The 24,779-nt window shown below is 37.0% G+C and overlaps 2 protein-coding genes across 2 annotated transcripts in view; one reads left to right on the plus strand and one right to left on the minus strand.

The window, feature by feature from the left end:
• Nucleotides 1–24,779, plus strand: part of CENPP (centromere protein P) — a 274,112-nt gene that overhangs the window by 88,949 nt on the left and 160,384 nt on the right. The gene's annotated exons all lie outside the window — the stretch shown is intronic.
• Nucleotides 143–8,465, minus strand: OMD (osteomodulin). The gene is made up of 3 exons (XM_053577714.1): nucleotides 8,154–8,465; nucleotides 1,260–2,216; nucleotides 143–741 (listed from the first exon to the last, which is right to left on the minus strand). Exons 2-3 carry the CDS (start codon nucleotides 2,197–2,199, stop codon nucleotides 398–400), a joined length of 1,284 nt encoding a protein of 427 aa, XP_053433689.1. The 5' UTR covers nucleotides 2,200–2,216; nucleotides 8,154–8,465; the 3' UTR covers nucleotides 143–397.

Below are 24,779 nucleotides of genomic sequence, written 5' to 3' on the forward strand. Positions count from 1 at the left end.
ACTCTGTCTCAAAAAAAAAAAAAAATCAAATATTGTCCTTAGAGTGATCAAAAGGGCATAGCTTCTGGGTCCTCACTGGTAATGCTACTTCCTTCATCATTCTTAGAAAAATTACTGTTAAAAGCATATTTGCTTTTTTCCCAACATGATGGCATTTCTTTGTTTAAAAAGAGCATTAAAAACTATTAAGGTTTAGTTCATGATTCCCACTTGTCATTCTAATTATGTTTCTAAAGATTGATATTATTTTGAGTAAGTTCTAATACTATATAGTGATGGAGATGTTACAACTACTTAAGTTCAATTCTGATCTCATACATCATTCTAATTATATTACTTTGAGCAATACATGTTTAGTTAGATTTATCTTAAGTAGTAAAGTTTTGTAAAGTAAAACCTATACAGTTTCTTGCCATTCTTGAATTTCATAATAATGAGGGTCAAAGTGCCCTTCTGCTCCTTCTTGTTCTTGGCTCTCGTGAGCTCCATCAGGATCATCATGATCATCACTGTCATCATCATCATTATCTTGAAATCTTCTGAAAACTTGTGTTTTCAGTTGTATTGTTTCACCACGAGTGCTTCTTTGTTCACCATAATAAATACTATGTAAATGAGGGAAGCAGAAGAAAATGTATGAGCTTATTGGTTCTTTTAGCTTATTTTGGTCCACACGAAGGTATGTTAAATGGTGGAGATGTAGCGGGTCAATAGATGGGCACATCATTGTAACATTGATCTCTGAAAAATATAAATTAAAAATTAATCCTGATTATATCCATAATTCTATGTTGTTTTTTATTTTATATGGGACATAATTTTATTAATTAAAATACTTTAATTAGGTGGTATCAGGTTTAATTTTTTTACATTAATCAAATAATAGACTGAGGAAAATGAAGAGTTTTATATTACTAGATAAGTATGCCTTCATTGGCATTTCTGATTATTTAAGTAATAAATTCTTAGTAGAACATCTCAAGAAAAAAAGTAAAAATCATCTATAGCCCTACTACTCAGAATAGTAATATTTCTTCATTTACTCTATAGTATTTCTCAATATTCAAGGTGATAAAATTTAACACAAGAGACTATAAACTGAATAGAACACCTTTCTTTGGGGCCAATTACTTTCTTTTTCTTAGCCAACTTCAAAATAACCATCTTCAACAATATCTAAACCATAAATTATTAAAGGTTATTTCTTTTAAAAGTCAAAATACTATTTTTCTCTCTTTAGAAAACAGAATTTTACATACTTTCTATTTCATTATTTTCTAGGTATAGGTGTTCCAAATTTCTTGGAATGTAGAATTCTTGCTTCAATTTGTTGTGTCCAACATTGAGCTCTATAAGGTTGGGAAGATTAAAACTATTATATGGGATGTCTTGCAGTTTGTTGTATGACATTCTTAGAGTATGAAGTTTTGGGAGTTTGTTAAAATATTTTTCTGGTATAGAAGAAATTGAATTATTTTCTAAAGACAGGTACATAAGTGAAGAAGGCAAACCAGGAGGCATTGATTCTAATCTGTTATTACATAGGTTGAGTTGCATTAATTTTTCCATTTTGGCAAAGATTTTGTCTTTTAACACAGAATCATGAAGATGATTATAACACAAGTCAAGCATGGTCAAATTTACTAGCCCATCCATAGCATTTGTCTGCAGTGTGGAGATTTTATTATAACCAAGAAGGAGTCTTTCCAGAGATTTAGGAAGAGGAAATGGAAATTCTTCTAAATCGTTATGCTCTAGATGAAGTTGTAGTAGATTTGAAAACTTAGCAAAAACACCATAATCGATCTTTTGAGATTTAATTTTGTTGTGGCTGAGGTTAATTTCTTTAAGATAAGTTGCATTGATGAATGAATTTGCAGTCACAGCCTCAATTTCATTGAACTGAAGGTAGAGTTGCTGAATATGCATCGGAACATTTGGAATAGTCTTGAGTTTGCGATTGTCACAGTACATGGAAGTTGGAAAGTTAATTGGACAGAAGCATTCACTGGCACAGCCTAAAGTATACCGGTGAAAAGGAACTCCATATTCTACACTTTGACGAAACTGGAATTCTGTTTGGTAATCATCATCCGAGTCTTGGTCATAATCTTCATCCCATTGATAGGATTCATATTGGCAATATACATTGACTCCAAAAAGGAAGAAAATGGCACATATTGGACTTATAAAACCCATGTTCTTTTTTTCTTGTCCTATTGTGAGGAGAAAAATAAATGTATTATATAAAAAGTGAGTAAACTCAGAATAATTCTTGTATAAATTGACACTTATATAAAATGTATTATATACCTATGTCTGTACAAAAGAATATCCAGAATGGGCAATGCTCAAACAAAAATTAATGTTGTCTGTGTACCAGTGAGTTGGAATTTTTTAAAAAGTCATATATTATGGCTCACACCTACAATTCCAGTGTTTAGAAGGGCCAACCTGGGAGGATTGCTTGAAGCCACTAGTTCAAGATCTCATCTCTACAAAAACAATTTAAAAAATTAGCCAGCCATAGTGGCACATGTCTACAGCTCTAGCTACTTGGGAGGCTTATGTCAGAGGGTACCTTGAGCCCATATGTTCAAAGCTATGGTGAGATATCCGATGGGATGAGTACATTACTTAGGAAAAAGTTAAAATCATCGTTCTTTTATTCTGCACTAAAACTTGGGCAACAGAGTGAGACTCAGTCTCTTTAAAAAAAAATTACATATTGCACTGAACCAGAGTTAAAAAGTCTGATGTTCTAGACTTTCTACTAAGTGATCATCTTTTAAGAGAATCTGTTTATCTTGCTTACTATAGTGTATGATGATAGTATGACATCACTCAACTACAGTCTGGTCCTCTCTCCACTTTATGTATGTATGTATGTATGTATGTATGTATGTATGTATGTATGTATTTACTGAACCGTGGCCTCATAGCTCGCAGCAACCTCAAGCTCTTGGGCCTCAAGTGTTCATCTTGCCTCAGTTTTTCTATTTTTAGAAAAATTTAGAGACAGGGTCTCATAATTGCTCGGGCTGCTCTTGAACTTCTTAGCTCAAGCAATTCACCCACCTTGCCCTCCCAGAGTGCTATGATTACAGGCCCATGGCACCCAGCATTCTCTCCACCTTTAATGTTCTTATAAACTATTTAGTCTTTATTATTATTATTATTATTATTATTAAATCATAGCTGTGTACAGTAATGCAATTATGGGGTTACAATGTGCTGGTTTTATATACAGTTTGAAATACTTTCATGAAACTTGTTAACATAGTATTTAGTCTTTTAATGATGATCACTGCCTATGAAAGGAGAGACCTGTATTTCAGTTAGAGAGATTTTGCCTTGGAGATTCTGTAACTTGTAGTTGCCGATACCCTTTTCTGCCTTTTAGAAGAACGGGAAATACTCCCTTTTATATGACAACTTGAAATATTTAGAAATAGCTTTCATATTTCTTCTTTGGGTTTTCTGTCCAACCATACATAACTGTGCCATCAGATTTTCTTCATGAAACAGTTTCTAGAATCCAATTATTTCATCTCTGATTGAGCTTTAATTACTAGTTCACATCCCAAATGCACACAATGTTTACATTTTACAAAATTTGTTTCTAATAGATTCATCTTTACATTTTTCTTCGTAGCTTCCTTTTTTGAGTTGTAGATGTATGAATATTAAAAACACATTATTCCTGTCTCCTGAGAATTGAAAGTCTAGTGGAGGATTGAAAGATAGACAGTACAATGCAACAAAAGAATATTACATGGAATAGGATTGTAAAGGGAAAGACTCCACAGACATTTAATGGTCATTTGTGCTGAAATTTGAAGTTGGGGGGAAGGATGGATTATGCCCTGAGTGAGGAGCCTGAAAACCTGCTTTGCAGGCCTGTTACTTAACATCTCCCTCTTGCTTCATCAGTAAAATAGGAGTTACAATTATAGCTGAATTATACCTTGGCTGCTTATCTTATTTGATTACCTTGCATCTTGACTTATATCTTGCCTGCTTAGCTCATCTGGTAATTGTTAGGATCATATGAGATATGCATGTAAAAGTACTTTGTAAATTAAAAACTGCTATCTGATGGAATGAGTGTATTATTTAGGTAAAAGTTAAAATCATACTTTTTTTATTCTGAGACCTTTTCTCTCAAACTTCGTTATAAAGATTTCATGAGAAATGAATGTCTTAACACATTATTGTATATAAGGAAATGAATTATCTCCTACTCATCTAGAATGGTACTAGCTATTTTTCATCATTGGTATAATTGAGAAAACGGTTATTTAAATCTTTTTTACTGACAGAACCTCATTTGAGAAAAGTTGAAAGACATCATAGTTTCTCATTTCTTGTCAAAAATTAAGAATATATACAATGTAAATATTGTATTATTGGGGATTTGAATTAGTTATTTGGGGCAGAGACTTGATCTCTTTTCCTTCATCGATACTGTTCCCCATTATCCCTCACCATTTGTTCCCAGGCACCCACATCCTGGGCCTTGTCATTAACATTACTGTATTCCTTCATACTCTCCTTTCTGAGCATCTCACTTTGACCACTATCTCCATGTAAGAACAACAACTGCAATAATTCTTCAATTGCAGTGAAACTTAAAATACATCGATTCTACTGTTTTTCATTGCCCCTCATCCACATCATCAATTCCCTTACCAACTTAGATGCCATAGTTCATCACCATCATTACTCCTTTGCACATTTCCTAAACTTTGTAGCTCCTTATATCTGGCAACTTCAACCCTGGTTACTCTCATTCTCCACCTTCTCGCAACCTGACTCACAGAGCTGAATATAACTAGAGAAGAATAGGACCTTACCAACTGGTGTCACTCTCAGTTCATGACTACTAACCTCAAGCGCTACACAGCTGCAATTCCTTATACCATCCTTTTTTCCTCTCTCCAGCCTCTTAAAACATCATTCCCCATTATTATTTTTAGGTAATGATCTTGCTTCCTTTTTTTTAAATTTAGTAAATAGGATTGAGTGACCATTTATTCCGATGTATTTTCTTATATCTATTCCTACCTACAAGAAAATGCCAAAATGGCAATGGTTTGTTCTCTTATTTTTTTAACAATATATGATTTTGAAATTCATGACGTTTCTTTACTTTTTTTTTTTCTTTCTTTTTATTCTTTCACTTTCTTTCTTCTTTTTTTTTTTTTTGGAGGCAGTCTCTCCCTCTGTCTTCCCTGGCTACAAGTGCATTGGTGTTATCATAGCTCACTGTGACTTCAAACTCCTAGGTTCAAGCGATCCTCTTGCCTCCGCCTTATGAGTAGCTAGGACTAAATAATGCCCAGCTAATTTTTCTATTTTCAGTATTGATGGGGTCTCACTGTTGCTCAAGCTGGTCTTGAATTCCTAACCTCAAGTGATCCTCCCGCCTTGGCTTCCCAGAGTGCTAGGATTACATCATGATGTCACTTTCTACAAGTCTATTTCCTCTATTGTTCTTTTTCATGGAATTCATGGACAACTTTGAAGGAGTGTAAGAGTTCTCATAGAGCAGTGGTTTTTGACTTTTTTTTAGCTCACAGCACATTGGAACTATTTTAAACTTCTGTGGCACACTTAAATTATGTTGATAAAAAAGTAAAAAAAAGAATATTCTTACTGTGATTTGAACTTCTTTCAAAAATAATTGGATTAATGATCTTTAAAAATTTTCACTATATACCTAAGATTCTCTCACAGGATACCAGTGAAAATCAATGTCATAGAGTAAGATAGGAAGGTTTTCACATAGAAGAGATGAGCAAAAACATAGGAACAACAGAGGGTGAAATGCTTTGTTGAGAAATGCTAGTTAACCAGTGAAAGAACAAAATGAGGCTAAGTCGAGAATCTAGAAAGTCTAAATTCTGATCCAAGAAATTGGCAGTCTGGAAATGAATACCAAGTTTAAATTTAACAAATTAATGTTGAACTGTGAACTGCATGCTGGGTTTATAGATGAAGTAGAAGGGAGTCTTGTGGGGAGGAGGAGTGAAGGGGTTATGGTCTCTTCCTATAAGGCAGTGTTCAGAGTAATCCAGCTCTCCCTGCTGGGCTGGAAGGTCCAGCAGGTCTGCTTGGGAATGCTCATTCACCAGTTGTACTGTACTACTCTGTTGCACATGAATGTGCTTAGTAAAGCACTTTGCTAAATTAGTTTGATTGAGTTACTTCAAACCCAAAAGGCTCAAGTGGAAGCAGAGGCAGAGTTAAAGGCAGAGAGGTGCAACTGTGCTGGGCCAGACCACACAGGAGTCTAAAGCTGACTGTTGCACAGATAAATTTTGAAAAAAGTATTGTTCATGAAAACTCAGCTTGGATTTTATCCTTGTGTTAAGAACATTAGCAATTGTCAGCAATTTGAGAATTAGTCTTTTCAAAGAGTATGAGAAATGGTTGGGAAAAATGGAGGCGGCCTGGGTGGTACTACATACCTTTGACTTAGAATATAAGGGGATTCTTAAAGTTGTCTGTTTTTGTTCATCATGGCCACTTAGAAAGAAAGGCTTTCCCCTGAAGAGCACTTTCTCTTCTATACCTGAATTTATTTTTTACTTCCTCCTCCATACTCCTAGCTCTGTAATGCGATCTTTTCCCACTTCATTTTGACTAAGTACTGTTTTCTTGTCTGACTGAAATTCATCCCATTTCCATCCTTATGTCCATTATTTTGTATTCTACTTGCTCTTTCCCCATGATAATTTTCCCTGTTACAATGATCTCTTACTTCATTTTATTCAATTTTTTTATTCCAAGTAACCTCAGCCATTTGCTAAGCATATTTTTGTTACTTCTGCTTTGCATGTTCTACAATCTGCCTTATTCTCTATAGGAAAACTCCCAGCACTATAGTATAATTCATTGTCAGTCATTTTCCTGACCTCTGATATTTAACAGAATCTAGTACAATGTGCAGTATGATAAGTATTCCAAGATTTGTTAAATGAATGATTGTATTAATAAGTAACAGATTACATCTTGTTAGCAATACTTATCTCTACTAATGTTGATTATTTCTATACTTTAATTTCACCCTTCTGATTTCTTTAAAGGAACATAGTCCCAGAGAGCTTGGCTGTTCTCCTTCCTGTTGAATGTTTATTTCTCCATTACTGTATTTCTCACTTTCCTAGTACACTGTCTAGTAAAGATACAACAAATGTGAGAAAGAAAGTTTAAAGCAAAGTAAAACATGTATTACCAGTTTTTAAAAATTATCCATTAATGTGAATTCTTTATATTCTAGCAATAAAAGTATCTATGTCATAACAGTTCTTTTACTTGGAAAAAGCATTCATGCTTTCATCAAGACAAGTTCTCATTGAAATTATTAATAAAAATAAGATATAATTTACGTTGTTCTGGAGAATTTAAAGTAAAAGCCTCATAACATTTTATTATTTTAAGGAAGTAATTGTTTTATTGTTAGAAACTAAGTATTAGGATGTAAGTCAGATTTTTTTTTTCCATGACAGTTTTAAATTTAACTTTGTAAATTATTTTACTATTAAATATATGATTGTCTCAATTGTTTTTAGCTATATTACTTTTAAATCTTAATTAACTAAAACCCAAGTAAGTAGATCCTTCAGTTAGAGCATCCATATCTTCCCTTCCAGAAAGAGGCAAATAAAAACAAATAATATTCTGTGTTAGGAATTTGGTTTCTAGAGAAATTTTGAGAAATCTTGAGTGAAATTTGTACAAAGGCCCATTTTCCCTACAACCAGAATCACTAGCACTGCTCAAATGTATGGCTTAAAGGCATTAGCTGGTTTTTGTTATTTAAAATTTAAAGAAGAAAAAGAGGCCCAAGAAAGAGAGTAATTCCTTTAACCAGAGAATCTTTTCTTTCATTCACAGTTTTAAAAATCTAAAGAAAGATTTTTTTTAATCAGGTAAATCTTAAATTAGAAAATGAATCTCACTGTACTAATTCTTCCCCTTAACATTTTGCCTAATCAAAATTTTAATGTAGCTTTTATCAGATTTTGCTTCCAAAAATTGTGCTTTTATGATAGATGCAGTCTATTGCAATATTAAATAAATCCAGTATATTTTTTTAACAGCAGGAATGCATTCTTAAAGAATTGAAAATTATTTTATCATCATACCTGTTGAGTGTGCTTTAGTTTTCAGGGGTTGTTGAATTTGCAAGTCTTCTAAATGAATCAGAAATTCCTAAATTCTTTAACTGAGTCTCTTAAAAATCCACAGTACCGCTGTGTCCAGACAGGGCTGTCCCTTGAATTACTGTAGCAATTTAAGCAAATACAATCTGCTTGGAAAACACTTGGCTTGGATTAAAATTATGTATTTCTTCTCATTATATAAAACTTTGTGGATTCAAATTAAGATGCTTGTGTTCTTCCTCAGCTTTATGTGGCTTTCTGTTTTCTTTTCCCCTTAATTTTGGTTTGAGGTGTGGCAAGAATTTCCTGTAATATGAAAGGCAAACAGAACTAAATAAAACAGAATGTACTGATTACTGTTTTTATTTTTATTTTCATGCCAAAGAATTCTTCAAATTAAAGTCTGTTGTGACAGAGAGCCCAGTGTCTCAGCAATTTAAGGTGGAACTCAAAAATTTCTTTAGTCACTCAGTTGTTCAACATTCACATCAGTGCTTCCCTTTGTTAAAACGAAGAATCAAGATTAGAAAGATACAGCATTTCACGTTTAGGTTGTTTGTTTTTGAGATAGATTCTTACTTAGTCTCCCTGGGTAGCATGCAGTGGCATCTTAGCTCAAAGCAACCTCAGACTCCTAGGTCGGTCCTTTTGCCTCAGCCTCTGCAGTAGTTGAGACCTCAGGCGCTTGCTACAGTGCCTGGCTAGTTTTTCTATTTTTACTACTTGAACTCCTGAGCACAGGCAATCCCCCCACCTCAGCCTCTGAGAGTGCTAGGATTACAGGCATGAGCCACTATGCCTGGCCCTAGTTTATTTTTTAAATGCAGTAGATTGTCATGGGTTACACAGATTAAACATATGATTTTTTTCATACAAAGACTTGTATTTTCTTTCTTCTTTCTCACGTTGCTCCCAAATTACTTACTAGAATACCCTCTAATAACCTCTGTAGTAGAAATTAATCTCTTGGTTCTAGAAGTCAGTGCCTTGCACTTCGAAGGTGTATTTTGGCTCAGTGCCTGTAGCTCAGTGGCTACAGTGCCAGCCACATACACCGGAGCTGGCAGGTTCGAACCCAGCCTGCGTCTGCCATACAACCACAACTACAACCAAAAATTAGCCAGGCATGTGGCCTGTGCCTGTAGCTCCAGCTACTTGGGAGGTTGAGGCAAGAGAATTGCTTAAGCCCAAGAGTTTGAGGTTGCTGTGAGCTATCATGCCATGGCACTCTACCGAGGGCAACAAAATGAGACTCTGTCTCAAAAAAAAAAAATAGAAGGTGTATCTCATCACAAAGTGGTGGGCCTGCAAACTAATACAGCCTTTTTGGGAAGAAGTATGGAGAATCCTCAAAGAGCTAAAAGTAGATTTTCCATTTACTGCAATACCATTACTACTTATCTACCCAGAAGAAAAAAATTTTATTTTACAATAAGGACATTTGCACTAGAATGTTTATAGCAGCGCAATCCACAATCTCCAAGATATGGAAACTACTCAACACCCATCAACTCAAGAATGTATAAATGGGGCGGCGCCTGTGGCTCAGTGAGTAGGGCGCTGGCCCCATATGCCGAGGGTGGCGGGTTCAAACCCAGCCCCAGCCAAACTGCAACAAAAAAATAGCCGGCCGTTGTGGCGGGCGCCTGTAGTCCCAGCTGCTCGGGAGGCTGAGGCAAGAGAATCGGGTAAGCCCAAGAGTTGGAGGTTGCTGTGAGCCGTGTGACACCACGGCACTCTACCCAAGGGCTGTACAGTGAGACTCTGTCTCTACAAAAAAAAAAAAAAAAAGAATGTATAAATGTATCCATTCTAAACGTATAAGAAGTAGAGAAAGATGGAGACTTTCCATCTTGAGTATTTACCTGGATGGATCTGAAGGACATTCTTCTAAGTAAAGTATCACAAGAATGGAAAAGCGCGGGCGCCTGTAGTCCCAGCTACTCTGGAGGCTGAGGCAAGAGAATTGCTTAAGCCCAGGAGTTGGAGGTTGCTGTGAGCTGTGTGAGGCCACAGCACTCTACCGAGGGCCATAAAGTGAGACCCTGTCTCTACAAAAAAAAAAGAAAAAAGAATGGAAAAGCAAGTATCCAGTGTACTCAATGTGAAACTGGTAGATGAACAACTACATGCCCACCCAAGAGAAAAACACAGTTAAATTCAAGTAGGGGGAGAGTGAGGTAGGGAGGTCTATCTCCAATTTGTTTTTTGTATTACATAAGAATATATTTAGTATTAATTTTATAGTATCGAAAATGAAAACCTTCTGTTGCCCAGTAACTACAGCCTTTACTGGATATTTTGCAGACTTAGGAAATTTCTCATTTCACTGAGCTCCCTCTCCTGAAGAGTAACAGTTAACAGCTTTAAATGGTGAATTTTTATTCAGTGTTTTCATATATTAAACAGAGTTGACTTGTCTTTCTTGGCAGTGCACTGTGAGTTCATTTGCGGGGTGGGGGTGTTCTTTTAAGCTTGAGCAAACTAATAAGGTAAAGTAAATCTTGGAGTTTGTGTTTGTTTCCTTAAAATAGTGTTTTTAATTAAGTTTGTATACAGTACTCACAGCATTTTTTTTAATTCACATTTAAGAAAAGTATACAGTGTTTCAAATGATTCTTTGACAGTATTGTAAAAATCTTGTCTATTATTTGAGACATTGGTATGTAAAACGTGGCAGAACGCATTTGAGCCAACATTCCATCCTGTTACTGATCTTTTCCATATGTTTTCTATTAGTGTCTTTGTTCTTCAACCTCAGGCTTCCAAATTCAGGAAAAGAAAGCAAATCTGTGTACTTTTTCCAAAAATTGTTTTTATACGCCTTCACAGTTCTTTTAGAAGATTAATTTAAAATCAACAGCTTGATTTTTGGACAGTTTCTCATTGACTCTGTGATTTGAACTTTTGATAGTGATTATGTTCATATTTCCAACAAATGTTTAAAAAAAAAGTTTGTCAATAAATAACTAGGCCAGCCTCAAAGGCTCACACCTATAATCCTAGCACTCTGGGAGGCCAAGGTGAGAGGATCCCTTGAGCTCAGGAGTTTGAGACCAGCCTGAGCAAGAGTGACATCCCATATCTACTAAAAATAGAAAAATGAGCTGAGCATTGTGACTGGTGCCTGTAGTGCCAGCTATTTGAGAGGGTGAGGCCAGAAGATTGTTTGAGTCCAGGAGTTTGAGGTTATGGTGACTTAGGCTGATGCAATGGCATGCTAGCCCAGGCAACGGAGTGAGACTCTGTCTCAAACTAAATAAATAAATAAAACAGATAAATAGAACACAGAATTGAAAATGGCTAGAAAATATTGAATAGGTTGTCAGTCTATTAAGTTGTAGAGGATAGGAATGGGGAAGGTGATATTTAGAGTCAGGCCTTAAAGAAAAAGTAGGAGCTATAACTGATAGTTTGTCAGAGTTTATTGTTTTAGTTAGGTGGTTATAATTGTAGCAATTGGAGAGATAAGTCAATTAAATTGATGACACATCTAAATTATATACTGTGATTATAATTAGATTGAAATATGTACAGTATCTCAAAGCTGAATGAAATAGTGCTGGCTAGGAAAGGCACTGAGACCTACTTAATTGATATAATAAATATAATGATTTTCTTTTTTTCTTTTTTTTGAGACAGAGCCTCAAGCTGTCACCATGGGTAGAGTACCGTGGCATCACAGCTCACAGCAACCTCCAACTCCTGGTCTTAAGCTATTCTCCTGCCTCCACCTCACAAATAGCTGGGACTACAGGCGCTCGCCACAACGCCCGGCTTTTTTTGGGGGGCGGGGGCGTTGGTGAGTGGGTTGCAGCCTTCATTGTTGTTTGGCGGGCCCGGGCTGGATTCTAACCCGCCAGCTCAGGTGTATGTGGCTGGCGCCTTAGCCACTTGAGCCACAGGCGCCGAGTCAACATAATGATTTTTTGTTCATTTGTTCCAGTCATATTTATTGAGTACTTACTTTGTTTAGGCAGTTTTAAGCGCTGGGTACTTAGCAGTGAAAGTCTGTGTTGTCATAGAGGAAGAAAATAGGCAATAAGTATATGCCAGGCATGGTGGCTCACACTTGTGATCCTAGCACTCTGGGAAACTGAGGCAGATGGATTGCTTGAGCTCAGGAGTTCAAGACCAGCCTGAATAACAGCGAGACCCCATCTCTAAAAATAGCCAGGTGTTGTGGCAGGTGATTGTAGTCCCAGCTACTTAGAAGGCTGAGGCAAGAGGATCACTTGAGCCCAAGAGTTTGAAGTTGCTGTGAACTACGACACCATGGCACTCCACCCAGAGTGACAAAATGAGAGTCTGTCTTACAGAAAAAGAAAAGAAAAGAAGTATAAATAAGCATAAAAAATTAATATGAAAAGCGTGAAGTACAATGAAAGAGAATAAAGCCAGGTAGAGGGATAAAAATGAATGAGGGACAGGAGTGTGGTTCAACATTTCAGGCATTGCTGTTTATGTTGGAATAGAATAGAACATAAGTTATTGTATGGCATCTGGTCAGAGCCAGAAGTCTCAGAGTGGGAGTTACAGAAAAGTAAGGTGAGGTGGTAACAATGATCTACATAGTAGATCATAAAGTTGACATGAGTATGAACTCATATTTAGCTTCATATAGATTTAGATGGTTGAAATAGGAATATAGTTATGTATATACCCACTGTCCTTATTCTGTTGGCTGACAGGGTCTAGAAGCAGGGGCACTCCAGCAGCAAAGGGTACAGCCAGTGTAGGATCTTGGTTTCTAAAATCATTTTCCAGTAAAAGGAACCAGGGATTCTCCTCAGAGAAATGGCTGATTCCATGAGGGCTGGGGCAGAGAAAGTATAAGGATGGGCCTGGAATATCATGTAGCACCAAAGAAAGGAATCCAGAAAGTCTCTCTACCTGCAACTCAATGTTGCTGTGAACCCAAAACTGCTCTTAAAAATAAAGTCTATTTATTTGTTTAAAGGGAGAGGCAGGCAGTATTTTAGATAGTTTTACGTATTTAGAACCAAATATTGTAAGGAGTAATCCAAGTTGGTATCAGAAAGGAAAAAGGCCAGCTCGGCTTGAACCTAGTGATCTAGGAGGTGTCTTCACAGCAGCCAGTGCCTGTGTTGAGGCAGACATATGCTTAAAAGTTTCTGCTTCTCAGCATTGTACATGGAATCATGTTTGTAAGGCAGGTATAACACTTAGCCATTTGGGTAGTACTGTGGTAATAGTCCCAACACTAAATGCAGTCCATCTTTTTGTGTATCTTCCTCCACAGGACTATAAGGAACAGACCCTGCTAAACTCATGGCCCACTCACAATTTTTCTTTTTCTTCATTGTTCACTTTTCCCGTAAACAGTGTCCCTATCCCAGCCCTAACCATTCTTGTATAAACCAGAAGTTTCAGAGTCCTCTAAATCAGTGGTTTCCCAAGTGTGATAGGAGTTCACTTGACATCAGAATTACCAGAGCTGCTTGTTAAAAATTAGGATTCCAGTGTTTCTATAACCTAGACTTACAAAATAAGAATCTGTGAGCACAGGCCTAGGAACTTAAACTTTTTAATTTTTTTGAACATGTTTAATGTATCTTTAATGGAAAAATCTTTTGCATATAAATAAGAAACAACTGACCAAATGGACAAAGAACATGAACAAGGCTGTTTACAGAAAATTAAACACATTGATGAAAATATACCAGATCTGACTATGTTTTTAATTATTATTTCAGATTAATATGAGGGTACAAATGTTTAGGTTACAGGGACTTAAGAAATATCCTAGATGCCACCATAACTTGCGAACCACTGATCTAAATACTTCCTCTCTGTGATTTTCAAATTGAATCTGTTGCTAAATCCTTTTCTACATGTAAGTATGTTTCTGGTCTGTCCATGTCTCAGCCATGACCGCCATTTTCTGCCATGCAGATGTTCTCAGTATGGTCTTGACTGGTCACTCTTTTTTCATATGTTCTTCTCCTATCTATTCTTCTTCTTGTTCTGTATAAAAATTAAATCTGTTTTACAGTGTTCCTGCTTAGGATCTTCTGTCATGTTTCATTTAAAAAAAATAAATTCTGGCTCGGTACCTGTGGCTCAAGCAGCTAAGGCGCCGGCCACATACACCTGAGCTGGCGGGTTCAAATCCAGTCTGGGCCTGCCAAACAACAATGACAGCTGCAACCAAAAAAATAGCTGGGTGTTGTAGTGGGTGCCTGTAATCCCAGCTACTTGGGAGGCAGAGGCAGGAAAATCGCTTGAGCCAGGAGTTGGAGGTTGCTGTGAGCTGTGATGTCACAGCACTCTACCCAGGGCGACAGCTTGAGGCTCTGTCTCAAAAAATAAATAAATAAATAAATAAATTCTAAACATTGACCTTCAAGATCAAGTAGAATCTGACTATGGCCTACCTTTTGCCCATTCTTGGAGTTTTCAATTTGGACCATTGCTGTTTTCAGTTCTGTACCCACATTGGCTAGACTCTCATACTGCCGTGTTCCTGCCTTCCTAAGACCTTTGCATGAGCTTCTCCTTTGATGAGAATGCTAGAATTCTTTACTTCTCAATCTTATTGCTAGCTAGCTTCTCTATCTTTCAGACATAGCTTATCTCAGTTGTATTCAATTATGAATGTAATTGCTTGTCTGATTTCTCCTAGGCTCATTCTTATGAGCTGCCATGTCCTCAAATTATCTGTTCTTAGTGGATGCTCAATAAATATTGTTTAAATGAGTGAAAGAATCCATAGTACCCTTTAATGCACCTCCTCCTCCATTTTCTGAATATTTTCCTTTTTTTTTTTTTTTTGGTTTTTGGCCGGGGCTGGGTTTGAACCCACCACCTCTGGCATATGGGACCGGTGCCCTACTCCTTGAGCCACAGGCACCGCCCCATTTTCTGAATATTTTTCTAATTTCCTATATGTTAGAGGAAAGATGTCCCAAAAGAACTACCTCTGTACCAAACCAGGGGTTAATCTTATTGCTGTCAGCTCCCTGACCATACCTGGTCAGCTCATCAATGGACCTCATGTGTCCTGTGTAGGGACAAACATAACATAAAAACATGAATATAGAAACACTGAGAAAAGAATACAGTCTGTGACTAGTTGGCTAAAGTCTATAAAAGAGAAAGTAGAGAAAGAGGAAATGACTAGTTCTTATCCTTAACCCTGCATCTGAATCACCTGCATACAATCTTGTCATTTTCTTATGAATCCTTCCAGAGACATTTTATATATACATAAGCAAATATGTAAATTGGAAAATATTATTTCTCTCAAAGAATTCTTTTATGAAATTTGAGATATTTCCTTTATTATCTTTTTCTACTGTGTTTTTTTTTTTTTTTTGAGACAATTTCTCTTGGTCACCCTCAGTAGAGTGCTGTGGTGTCACAGCTCACAGCAGCCTCAACTCTTGGGCTCAAGCAATTCTCTTGCCTCAGCCTCTGAAGTAGCTGGGACTACAGGTGCTCTCCACAATGCCCAGGTTTTTTTTTTTTAGAGACAGGGTTGTTGCTCTTGCTCAGGCTGGTCTCAAATTCGTGAGCTCAGGCAATCCACCTACCTCAGCCTCCCGGAGTGCTAGGATTATAGGCGTGAGCCACCATGCCCAGCCTGTAGGTCTTTTGCTTAATGACTTTTAGTTTTTAGGAGTTTTTTTAATGTATTTTGTACTACATACTATAAGTATTATTTTCTGATTAGTCTTTCGTCCCTTAACTTTGCTGGTGATGGTTTTGCTGTGAAGACTGACTTTTTGTAACATCATTCTTAATGTTCTCCTGACTCTTGTGTTACAGTTACTTGTAGATTATCAGAAAAATTCTCTCATGGTTAGCCGGGCTTTGTGGCGGGCGCCTGTAGTCCCAGCTGCTCGGGAGGCTGAGGCAAGAGAATCGCTTAAGCCCAGGAGTTGGAGGTTGCTGTGAGCTGTGTGAGGCCACGGCACTCTACCGAGGGCCATAAAGTGAGACTCTGTCTCTACAAAAAAAAAAAAAAAAAATTCTCTCATGGTTTCCACAGTTTATTCTAGTACTATTACGATTTCTTTGTGGGGTTTTTTAAAATTTTTTGCATTTTGCATTGAAAATCTGGTATTTTTAGAACGTACAGTGCCTATGGTAGGGTATGAGATATGATTCCACTGAACATTTTGTTCCTTGGCTCTCTACATGTCCCAGCAGCATAAATTGAATAGTCTGCCTTTCCCCTATGAAATTTAAAATGCCCATATACTAGGTTTCTATGACAGTTGAGGGTATTTCTTAGTACTGTACACTTTCTCTTCTGCCTGCCGTTTCTCACACCAACGCTTGGCGACTTTAATTCTTGCAGCATTTTGAGTATCTGGTGGAACTTGCCGCTCTCATCCCTTTTCTTTCTTAGACCTCAGTGGACCTTGCTGCTGTCATTACTCTTGTTTCTCAGAGACTGCCTAACTTTTCTCACTTGGTATTTTGCTGCCGCTACTGCTACCACCTTGTTTGTTTTGACTGATCTGTATAGTTTTTCTTCAATATTTTCCAAAATAAAAGCTGTCCCTCAGTTCCATATTGTGGGTATAATTTCTTCAGTTTACTATTCCTTATTTTTATGTGATAGATTCATTTATGATATGCTTCATATGTATAAAGATATAATGAATAACTATAAGATACTAAGATTAATGACACAAATACCTATTTACCCACCATCCAGCTTAAGAAATAGGACATTATTAATGTCTCTGACAGCCCTCCCAACATGTTCCGCTCCCTTCCAGCCAAAAAAACCCCCATCATTTGAATTGTTTATGTTTAATAGTCTGTTGCTTCTTATTTATAGTTCATATATATGGATCCCTAAGCCACAGATTACTAATTTTGTGCTTTTGAATTTTATATAAATGATGTACTACTGTAGGTATTTTTTTGGTAATTTGCTTTCCTCAGTCAACACTGTGGTTTATTTATTCAGTTTCATATAGTACTCCCTTTGTTAAAATACTATATTTAAATTGTTCTGAGTTTCTTCTATTATGACAGTGTCATGAACATCTTGAACATGTCTCTTGGGGACACTTACGTGGGTTTGCTTAGCAGGGATGTCCCACCTCTTGCTTTCTCTGGGCTGCACTGGAAGGAAAAGAGTTGTCTTCAGCCACACATTAAATACACAAACACTAATGAAAGCTGATGAGCAAAAAAAAAGGATTGTGTATAATTGTGATACACATATTCACCACCACAGATAAACAAAGTCCTCACATAATAATCCTAATTATGCAACAACCTATTAATAGACTCTCTTAGTATCATCGATGGTCACAAGTTTGCAATCACTAATGTAGAAAATGTACATATTTAAAGTAGTAAACAGCTTTGTTTTCTGTTGATATTTTTTTTTATAAAAGTGAGCAATTAAAACTGCTGGAATATTCCACATTATATTTGAGAAACGAATGCATCAGTATCTGATTTGATGGAAGTAATTGTAATTCTCAGTGCATTCTAATTTTTCTTTAAGTTGAATGTCAGATTGTAGTTCTGTGCATTCTATTTGAAAATTAGCAGATAACATATTTATGTTGACTGAAAAGAGTCACAAATGCACCAAAATTTTATTTTCCCAGAAATCTTGAAATCTGTTTTAAAATTCTTATATCAAATCGAAAAGCAAAGTTGAGTATTTTTCACTGTTCACAGGACTTTGTTTAGCCAACATGTCAAAATGCATAAAACTTGCACAAATTCCCTACAAATTCAGCAGAGTACCTTACTGTTTGCTTTGACAAAAATATAGTCATCTGTCTACTTTTCATTGAACCATTTTCCTTCATCTGTGACTTTTCTTTTGGGGGGCTGTGAGCTTTATTTTGAGACATTGTAGAAACCATGCTGGGATTAAAAAAAAATAGATAAGGGACTAAATTCACTTTTATTATGAAAATTAATTGCCAGGAAAATAAAAAGCAAGGTTTGGGCCTTCTACATCTCAGCTGCCAAAACAGGATGAGGCAGAGAGCCACTGGTAAAACATGGCAGGCAATGTGTGAGCCCCCACTAAGGTGTGGAAGTAACTTTAATAGTCAAATAAGAATGCTTACTTGACTTCTACATAACATTAAACACCTTATATTGCAATGGTATATTGAAATGTTATTGATAATTGCTGCCTCATCAAGTCACTGTGAGCACACGTAACATCTGATGGTATCAATTCAACTGTCTGTACTTGGAAGATAACTCACTGGAAGATCCATATCCTGTAAAATTGAACCCACGCACATGTATAAATAGTGAGAGCATATATATGTTTAGTTTATGTGACATTGCAACATGATGTTGTCCTCTACAAAGTTCATGCCTAAGAATTATGCAGTTGAATTCTACCAGAAAATCTCATAATGTTTTAAGTAAGTTTATGAATTCATGTTTGGCCACATTCAGAGCCATCCGGGGCCACATGAGGCCTGCAGGCTGCAGATTGGATGCCCTAACTTAGAGCATATATTGTATACCTAGGAGTAGAATTGCTGCATCACTTTATTCATCTTTACAAGATGACAAATTTGTTCTGAAGTAGTTAACACCAGTTTACATTCTCACTAAGACCAGATAAGGGTATGCTTGTCTAGATCTCATTAATACTTGGTATTCTCTAAACTTTTCATAATTTTATAGGTACTTAATGGCACTACATTGTGTTTTTAATTTCTATTGGCCTGGTTATTAAAGAGGTTAAGCATTTTTTCAAATGCTTTTCAGCCACTTGGGTTTTTTCTCTCTCTGACCTTCTCCTGCCCTCCTCTCACCTGCCTAAGGCAGGACTCTAATCTGATTGTGGGTCCTACCACCCTCATTCCAGAGAAGGTCCTACCCCATACCCTGCTGCTCGTAGAGGCCAAGAAGAATCTGAACAGGCAGGCCTTGCTAGATTTCCTTGCTCAGGGTGTTAGTATGTGATCTTTTTACCAATTACTTTTCTACATGTTTGTCAATTATATCTGTGTAATGAAGCCCCCATAAAACCCCAAAAGGATAAGGTTCAGAGAGCTTCCAGATAACTAGACATGTGAGGGGTCCTGGAGGATGATGTGCCTCAGAGGAGGACATGGAAGCTGTACATACCTCTTTATCTGTATCCTGTGTGCTATCTCTTATAATAAACAGGTAAATGTAAGTGAGTGTTTCCCTGAGGTTTGTGAGCTGCTCTAGCAAATTAATTGAACTCAAAGAGCAGGTTGTGCAAACCTCAACTTGCCTGTCCTTGTGACTGTTGTTTGAAGATGGGGGGTGGGGTTTGGGGACTGACCTCTCAACCTGTGGGATCTGACATCTCCAGTGTCGGAATTGAATCGGAACACACCTGGTTGGTGTCTGCTATAAAACTGATTGCTCACTTGGTGGTGGGGAAACCCCTTCCCCACATTTGGTCACAGAATTATTGATTATTACTGTGGTGTAAGAGCAAAGGAGGACAATTTCATTTTTTTCCAAATAATTATAAATACCAGTTTCTTATTAGTTATGTATGTAACTGTGTGGTACAGTTTGTCAGTTGATTCTTTTGGGGTTTCTAGGTATGTGTGAATCATACGCATATGATAAGTTTACCTTCTTTTTAATTGCTTTTGAGGAAATAACTACTTAAGAGACATTTTGCAAATCTTCAGTATCTAAACGGACTGTTAATTGATCTTTTTCTTGGTTCCTTCTCTTAAACTGTAAGATGAAAGTACATTTCAAATCAATAAGTTACGTGATAGCAAAAGTAGCAGACATCATAGAAATGTTACCAAATGAAGAGATTTGGTACAGAGAGAAGAATTTTTAAAAACCAACACACTACCAGTCACAGATTGCAAAGGAATCAACAGAGGACTCAGGTGAATCAGCCAGTTCTGTCCTCCTCCACAAAAGGAAACTTGCAAAGTAATATGTACAATTTCAAAATAATTGTCTACATAATTTATTAAAAAATTATTCTGGGTGGCACCTGTGGCTCAGTCGGTAAGGCGCTGGCCCCATACACCGAGGGTGGTGGGTTCAAACCCGGCCCCGGCCGAACTGCAACCAAAAAATAGCCAGGTGTTGTGGCGGGCACCTGTAGTCCCAGCTACTCGGGAGGCTGAGGCAAGAGAATCGCTTAGGCCCAGGAGTTGGAGGTTGCTGTGAGCTGTGTGATGCCATGGCACTCTACCGAGGGCCATAAAGTGAAACTCTGTCTCTACAAAAAAAAAAAAAATTATTCTGCAGGCCCGGCCTGTGTAGTTCAGTGGTTAGGGCGCCAGCCACGTACACCAGGGCTGGTGGGTTTGAACCCGGTCTGGGCCTGCTAAGCAAACAACACCAACAACAACCACAAATAGCCAGGCATTGTGGCAGGCGCCTGTAGTCCCAGCTACTAGGGAGGCTAAAGCAAGAGAATCACTTGAGCCCAAGAGTTTGAGGTTGCTGTGAGCTGTGACAGTACAGTACTCTACAGAGGGTGACAAAGTGAAATTCTGTCTCAAAAAAAAAAAAAATTCTTTTGTACTTACTGGTACTAGTACAAAGTGAAATAGCATTTTAGAAATAGCATTTTCAGGACTATAAAAGGGTAATAAGATACATTTCACTTAGCAAAATCATTGGGGAAATATCTTTGTTGTGTGTGGTGTGCACGTAGAAGCAGTCCCTTTAATATGTAGAGCACAAAATCCATTATGCGAGTTAATGGGGGTATGGGCAGGAAAAAGATAACTTTTGGACTCAAAGATTTCATGGCACTGATTTATTTGTTCTTCTTTGATTTTAAAAATAAATAAATGAACTTAAAACATACCCTGACATACCACAGAGTAAAATGGCATTTGGGGAGTGTCTCAGTTTATTTTTGCTGCTGTAACAGAATACCACAGAGTGGGTACTTTATAAGAAATAGAAATTTGGCTTGGTGCCTGTAGCTCAAGTGGCTAGGGTACCAGCCACATACAGTGGAGCTGGTGGGTTCTAATCCAGCCCAGGCCTACCAAACAACAATGATAACTACAACCAAAAACTAGCCAGGTGTTGTGGTGGGCGGCTGTAGTCCCAGCTACTTGGGAGCCTGAAGCAAGAGAAACTGGCTAAGCCCAAGAGCTGGAGGTTGCTGTGAGCTGTGATGCCATGGCACTCTACCGAGGGCAACAAATTGAAACTCTGTCTCAAATAAATAAATAAATAAATAGAAGTATTGGCAAAAGTATGGTTACATGAGCAGTGGAACAGAAGAGAAAGTTCAGATACAGACTTACAAGTTTATGATCAATTGATTTCGACAAAGATAAGTCAGTGGAGAAGAGATGGTCTTTTTAACAAAACATTTGTTAAATCTCATTTAGAAAAGTTAAACGTTAAAAAAAGTATTAAATTTATAGAGAAAAAATCAAGGGATAAAAGTGGATTCAAGTCCTAATTTTTGTTTTTAAATATACTCTACACTGTGTATGTTTTTGCAGTTCTTAGTAGGCATGGCCCAGGAATAAAACTCTTAGTGGGCAATCTGTAGTCATCTACTGATTGTCTTTATGATCCCCTTTTTCCATTTGGTTTATTTGTAAATCCCCAAGGTTCAGAGTAGTTGAAAATACTGTCTGATCAGTATATAAACACCATTCTCAAGTGGCCACTGGCATTGATTTTTTTTCCTATAACTTATATTCTACTATAATCATTGACTTTCTTTTTTTTTTTTTTTTTTTGTAGAGACAGAGTCTCACTTTATGGCCCTCAGTAGAGTGCCCTGACCTCACCCAGCTCACAGCAACCTCCAACTCCTGGGCTTAAGCGATTTTCTTGCCTCAGCCTCCCGAGTAGCTGGGACTACAGGCGCCCGCCACAACACCCGGCTATTTTTTGGTTGCAGTTTGGCCAGGGCCGGGCTTGAACCTGCCACCCTCGGTAGATGGGGCCGGTGCCCCACCGACTGAGCCACAGGCACCGCCCAATCATTGACTTTCTAATCAATTTTTAATTAAATTTAGATTTATTTAGATTTGCAGGTTGGCAATCTTACCCCATCTGCACCCAGGTGGAATAAAGCCATTTTAATTGCACAAACTGGGTCTCCATTTTCCTTTCGTCTTGCTCCTCAGAATAATCTTTCATCTTTGGCTCCATAACCTTTCGTTTGATGTGGAGACTCCCTTATGGGAGGCTGAAGTATACCACATCGGACCCAACTAAATGGACCCTTCTTTGTGGCAAGAGGAAAGAAAATGGGAAACCTCTCCAACCCTGCCTAAATTTCATCCATATAGTGTTTCGAACCAGTAACCTTCCAGTCCCAAAGATTGTCTCCTATGTTAATTTTCTAAAAGTATAGTTTTACATTGTACGTTTAAATTTATGATTCATTATGAATTAATTTTTATATAAGATTTGAGGGGTGTAGGGCCTAATTTTTCACCTAATTGTTCTAGTACCATTTGTTTAAAAGACTGTCTTTCCTTTATTTTTTTATTTATTTTTTTTTAGAGACTGAGTTTCACTTTGTCCCCCTCAGTAGAGTGCTATGATGTCATAGCTCACAGCAACCTCCAGCTCTTGGGCTTAGGCGATTCTCATGCTTCAGCCTCCCGAGTAGCTGGGACTACAGGTGCCCACCACAATGCCCGGGTATTTTTGTTGTTGTTGTTGCCGTTTGGCCAGGGCTGGGTTTGAACCCGCCACCCTCTGTATATGGGGTTGGCACCCTAACTGAGCAACAGGTGCCGCCTGCAAGACTGTCTTTCCTTTAGTAAATTGTTTTTGTACTCACATCAAAAATCAGTTGTTTGGGTCTAGACTGTGTGGGTCTATTTCTGGCTTCTCTGTTCTGTTCTCTTGATCTGTTTGTCTTTCTGACAATACCATCTTACCTTGATTACTATAGTTACGTAATAAGTCTTAAAAACAGCAAGATTTCTCCTACTTCATTCTTTTTTTAGAAGCATTTTTGCTATTCTGATTCCTATGTCCTTCCATGTAAATTTTAGAATAATGTTATCTATATTAATATCAAATCTTTCTGAGACTTTGATAGAAATTACTTTAAACCTGTACATCAATTTGCCTGTTTTTAATTGGTTTGTTTGTTTGATTATGTGTCATAAGGGCTCTTAATGTATTATGGGTATCAAATATTTATTTATTTATTTTTATTTTTATTTTTTTGCCGGGGCTGGGTTTGAACCCACCATCTCTGGTATATGGGGCCAGCGCCCTACTCTTTGAGCCACAGGAGTTGCCCCAAATATTTATTTTCATTTCAGAATATTACAGGGGTATAGATGTTTTCAATACATAGATTGCTTTTGTACAGCTTGAATCAAAATTATAAGTGTGCTTATCATGCAGATAGTGTTAATTGTACCTGTTAGGTGTAAATTTATCCATCCCCTTGCTGCCCTCCCACCTGCTTGATTTCTGGTAAGTGTTATTTGCATGTGTGCACATAAGTGTTGAGCAATTAGTTCCAATATAATGGTGATTCATAGTGCCTTTTATGAATTTTTTATCTTTTATACTTCATGCTTTTGGTGTCAAGTCCAAGAACTCTTTGCCTACTTTGTCTTAGAGATTTTTTCCTATTCTAGAAGCTTTAGAGTTTTCTCTCTTATATTTAAGTCCATACATAATCTGAGCTAATTTTTGTGTGTGGTATGAGGTTAAGGTCTAAGTTCGCTTTTTTCATGTGAATATCCAAATGTCTCGCATTATTTGTTGAAAAGATAATTATTTCCCATTGAATTTCCTTGTTATCTTCGTCAGAAATGAGTTAACAGTAAATGTGCAAATTTTGTTTCTGGAGTCTCATTTCAGTTCCATGCTGTCCTAATTACAGTAGCTTTACAGGAAGTTTTATTGTTGAGTAGCATATGGTCTCCAACTTTGTTCTTTTTCCAAGTTGTTTTCACTGTTGTAAGTCCTTTGCATTTTCTTTTTTTTTTTTTTTTATTGTTGGGGATTCATTGAGGGTACAATAAGCCAGGTTACACTGATTGCAATTGTTAGGTAAAGTCCCTCTTGCAATCATGTCTTGCCCCCATAAAGTGTGACACACACCAAGGCCCCACCCCCCTCCCAGTCCTTTGCATTTTCATATAATTTAGGGGATTGATGTGTCTGTTGCTACTGTTAAAAGATTTTTCCGATGATTGAGTGCTTGATATTTAAACATTGCATGTAAACTCCCTAGTTTGTTATTGGCACAATGGTATGGGCTTAGTAAATGCTAATGCTCTTCTTTTTTTCTTAGTAAGATTTACTAGTATTATGAAGTGACCTGGATACTTTATAGATATATGAAGTTTTCAAATATTTTACCCCTGCATTTTCCTGAGGTTTTTGATTAGATAGACTATGTGTTACAATATCGGCTTCTGCTTAGATGTCATTGTCTAAATTTTAAAAGTATAATAACAGTGTTTTAAGATTATTTTAAAGTATATCTAGTCTTCTTGTCTTTATTTTCAGACTTCTACAGCATATTAGAATAAGACTGCCCTCCCATGGAGAAAATTAGATAATTTGTTAGTAAGTTAAATGGGCTCATTTTTAGAAAAAAATATTTTATAGTATATGTCTTTTTCAATATATGGAGGAAAAAAGAGAAGCTATTCTGTGGTTTTAAAA

Source organism: Nycticebus coucang, chromosome 2 (genome assembly GCF_027406575.1).
Source record: "Nycticebus coucang isolate mNycCou1 chromosome 2, mNycCou1.pri, whole genome shotgun sequence".
NCBI classification, from domain to species: Eukaryota; Metazoa; Chordata; class Mammalia; order Primates; family Lorisidae; genus Nycticebus; species Nycticebus coucang.

Bases quoted from the DNA above. Each gene is read 5' to 3' on its own strand.
- OMD (XM_053577714.1), bottom strand. From the start codon at position 2,199: ATGGGTTTTATAAGTCCAATATGTGCCATTTTCTTCCTTTTTGGAGTC. The intron at 742-1,259 runs GTATGTAAAATT...TATATTTTTCAG, and splicing joins AGAAAATAATGAAATAGAAA to AGATCAATGTTACAATGATG.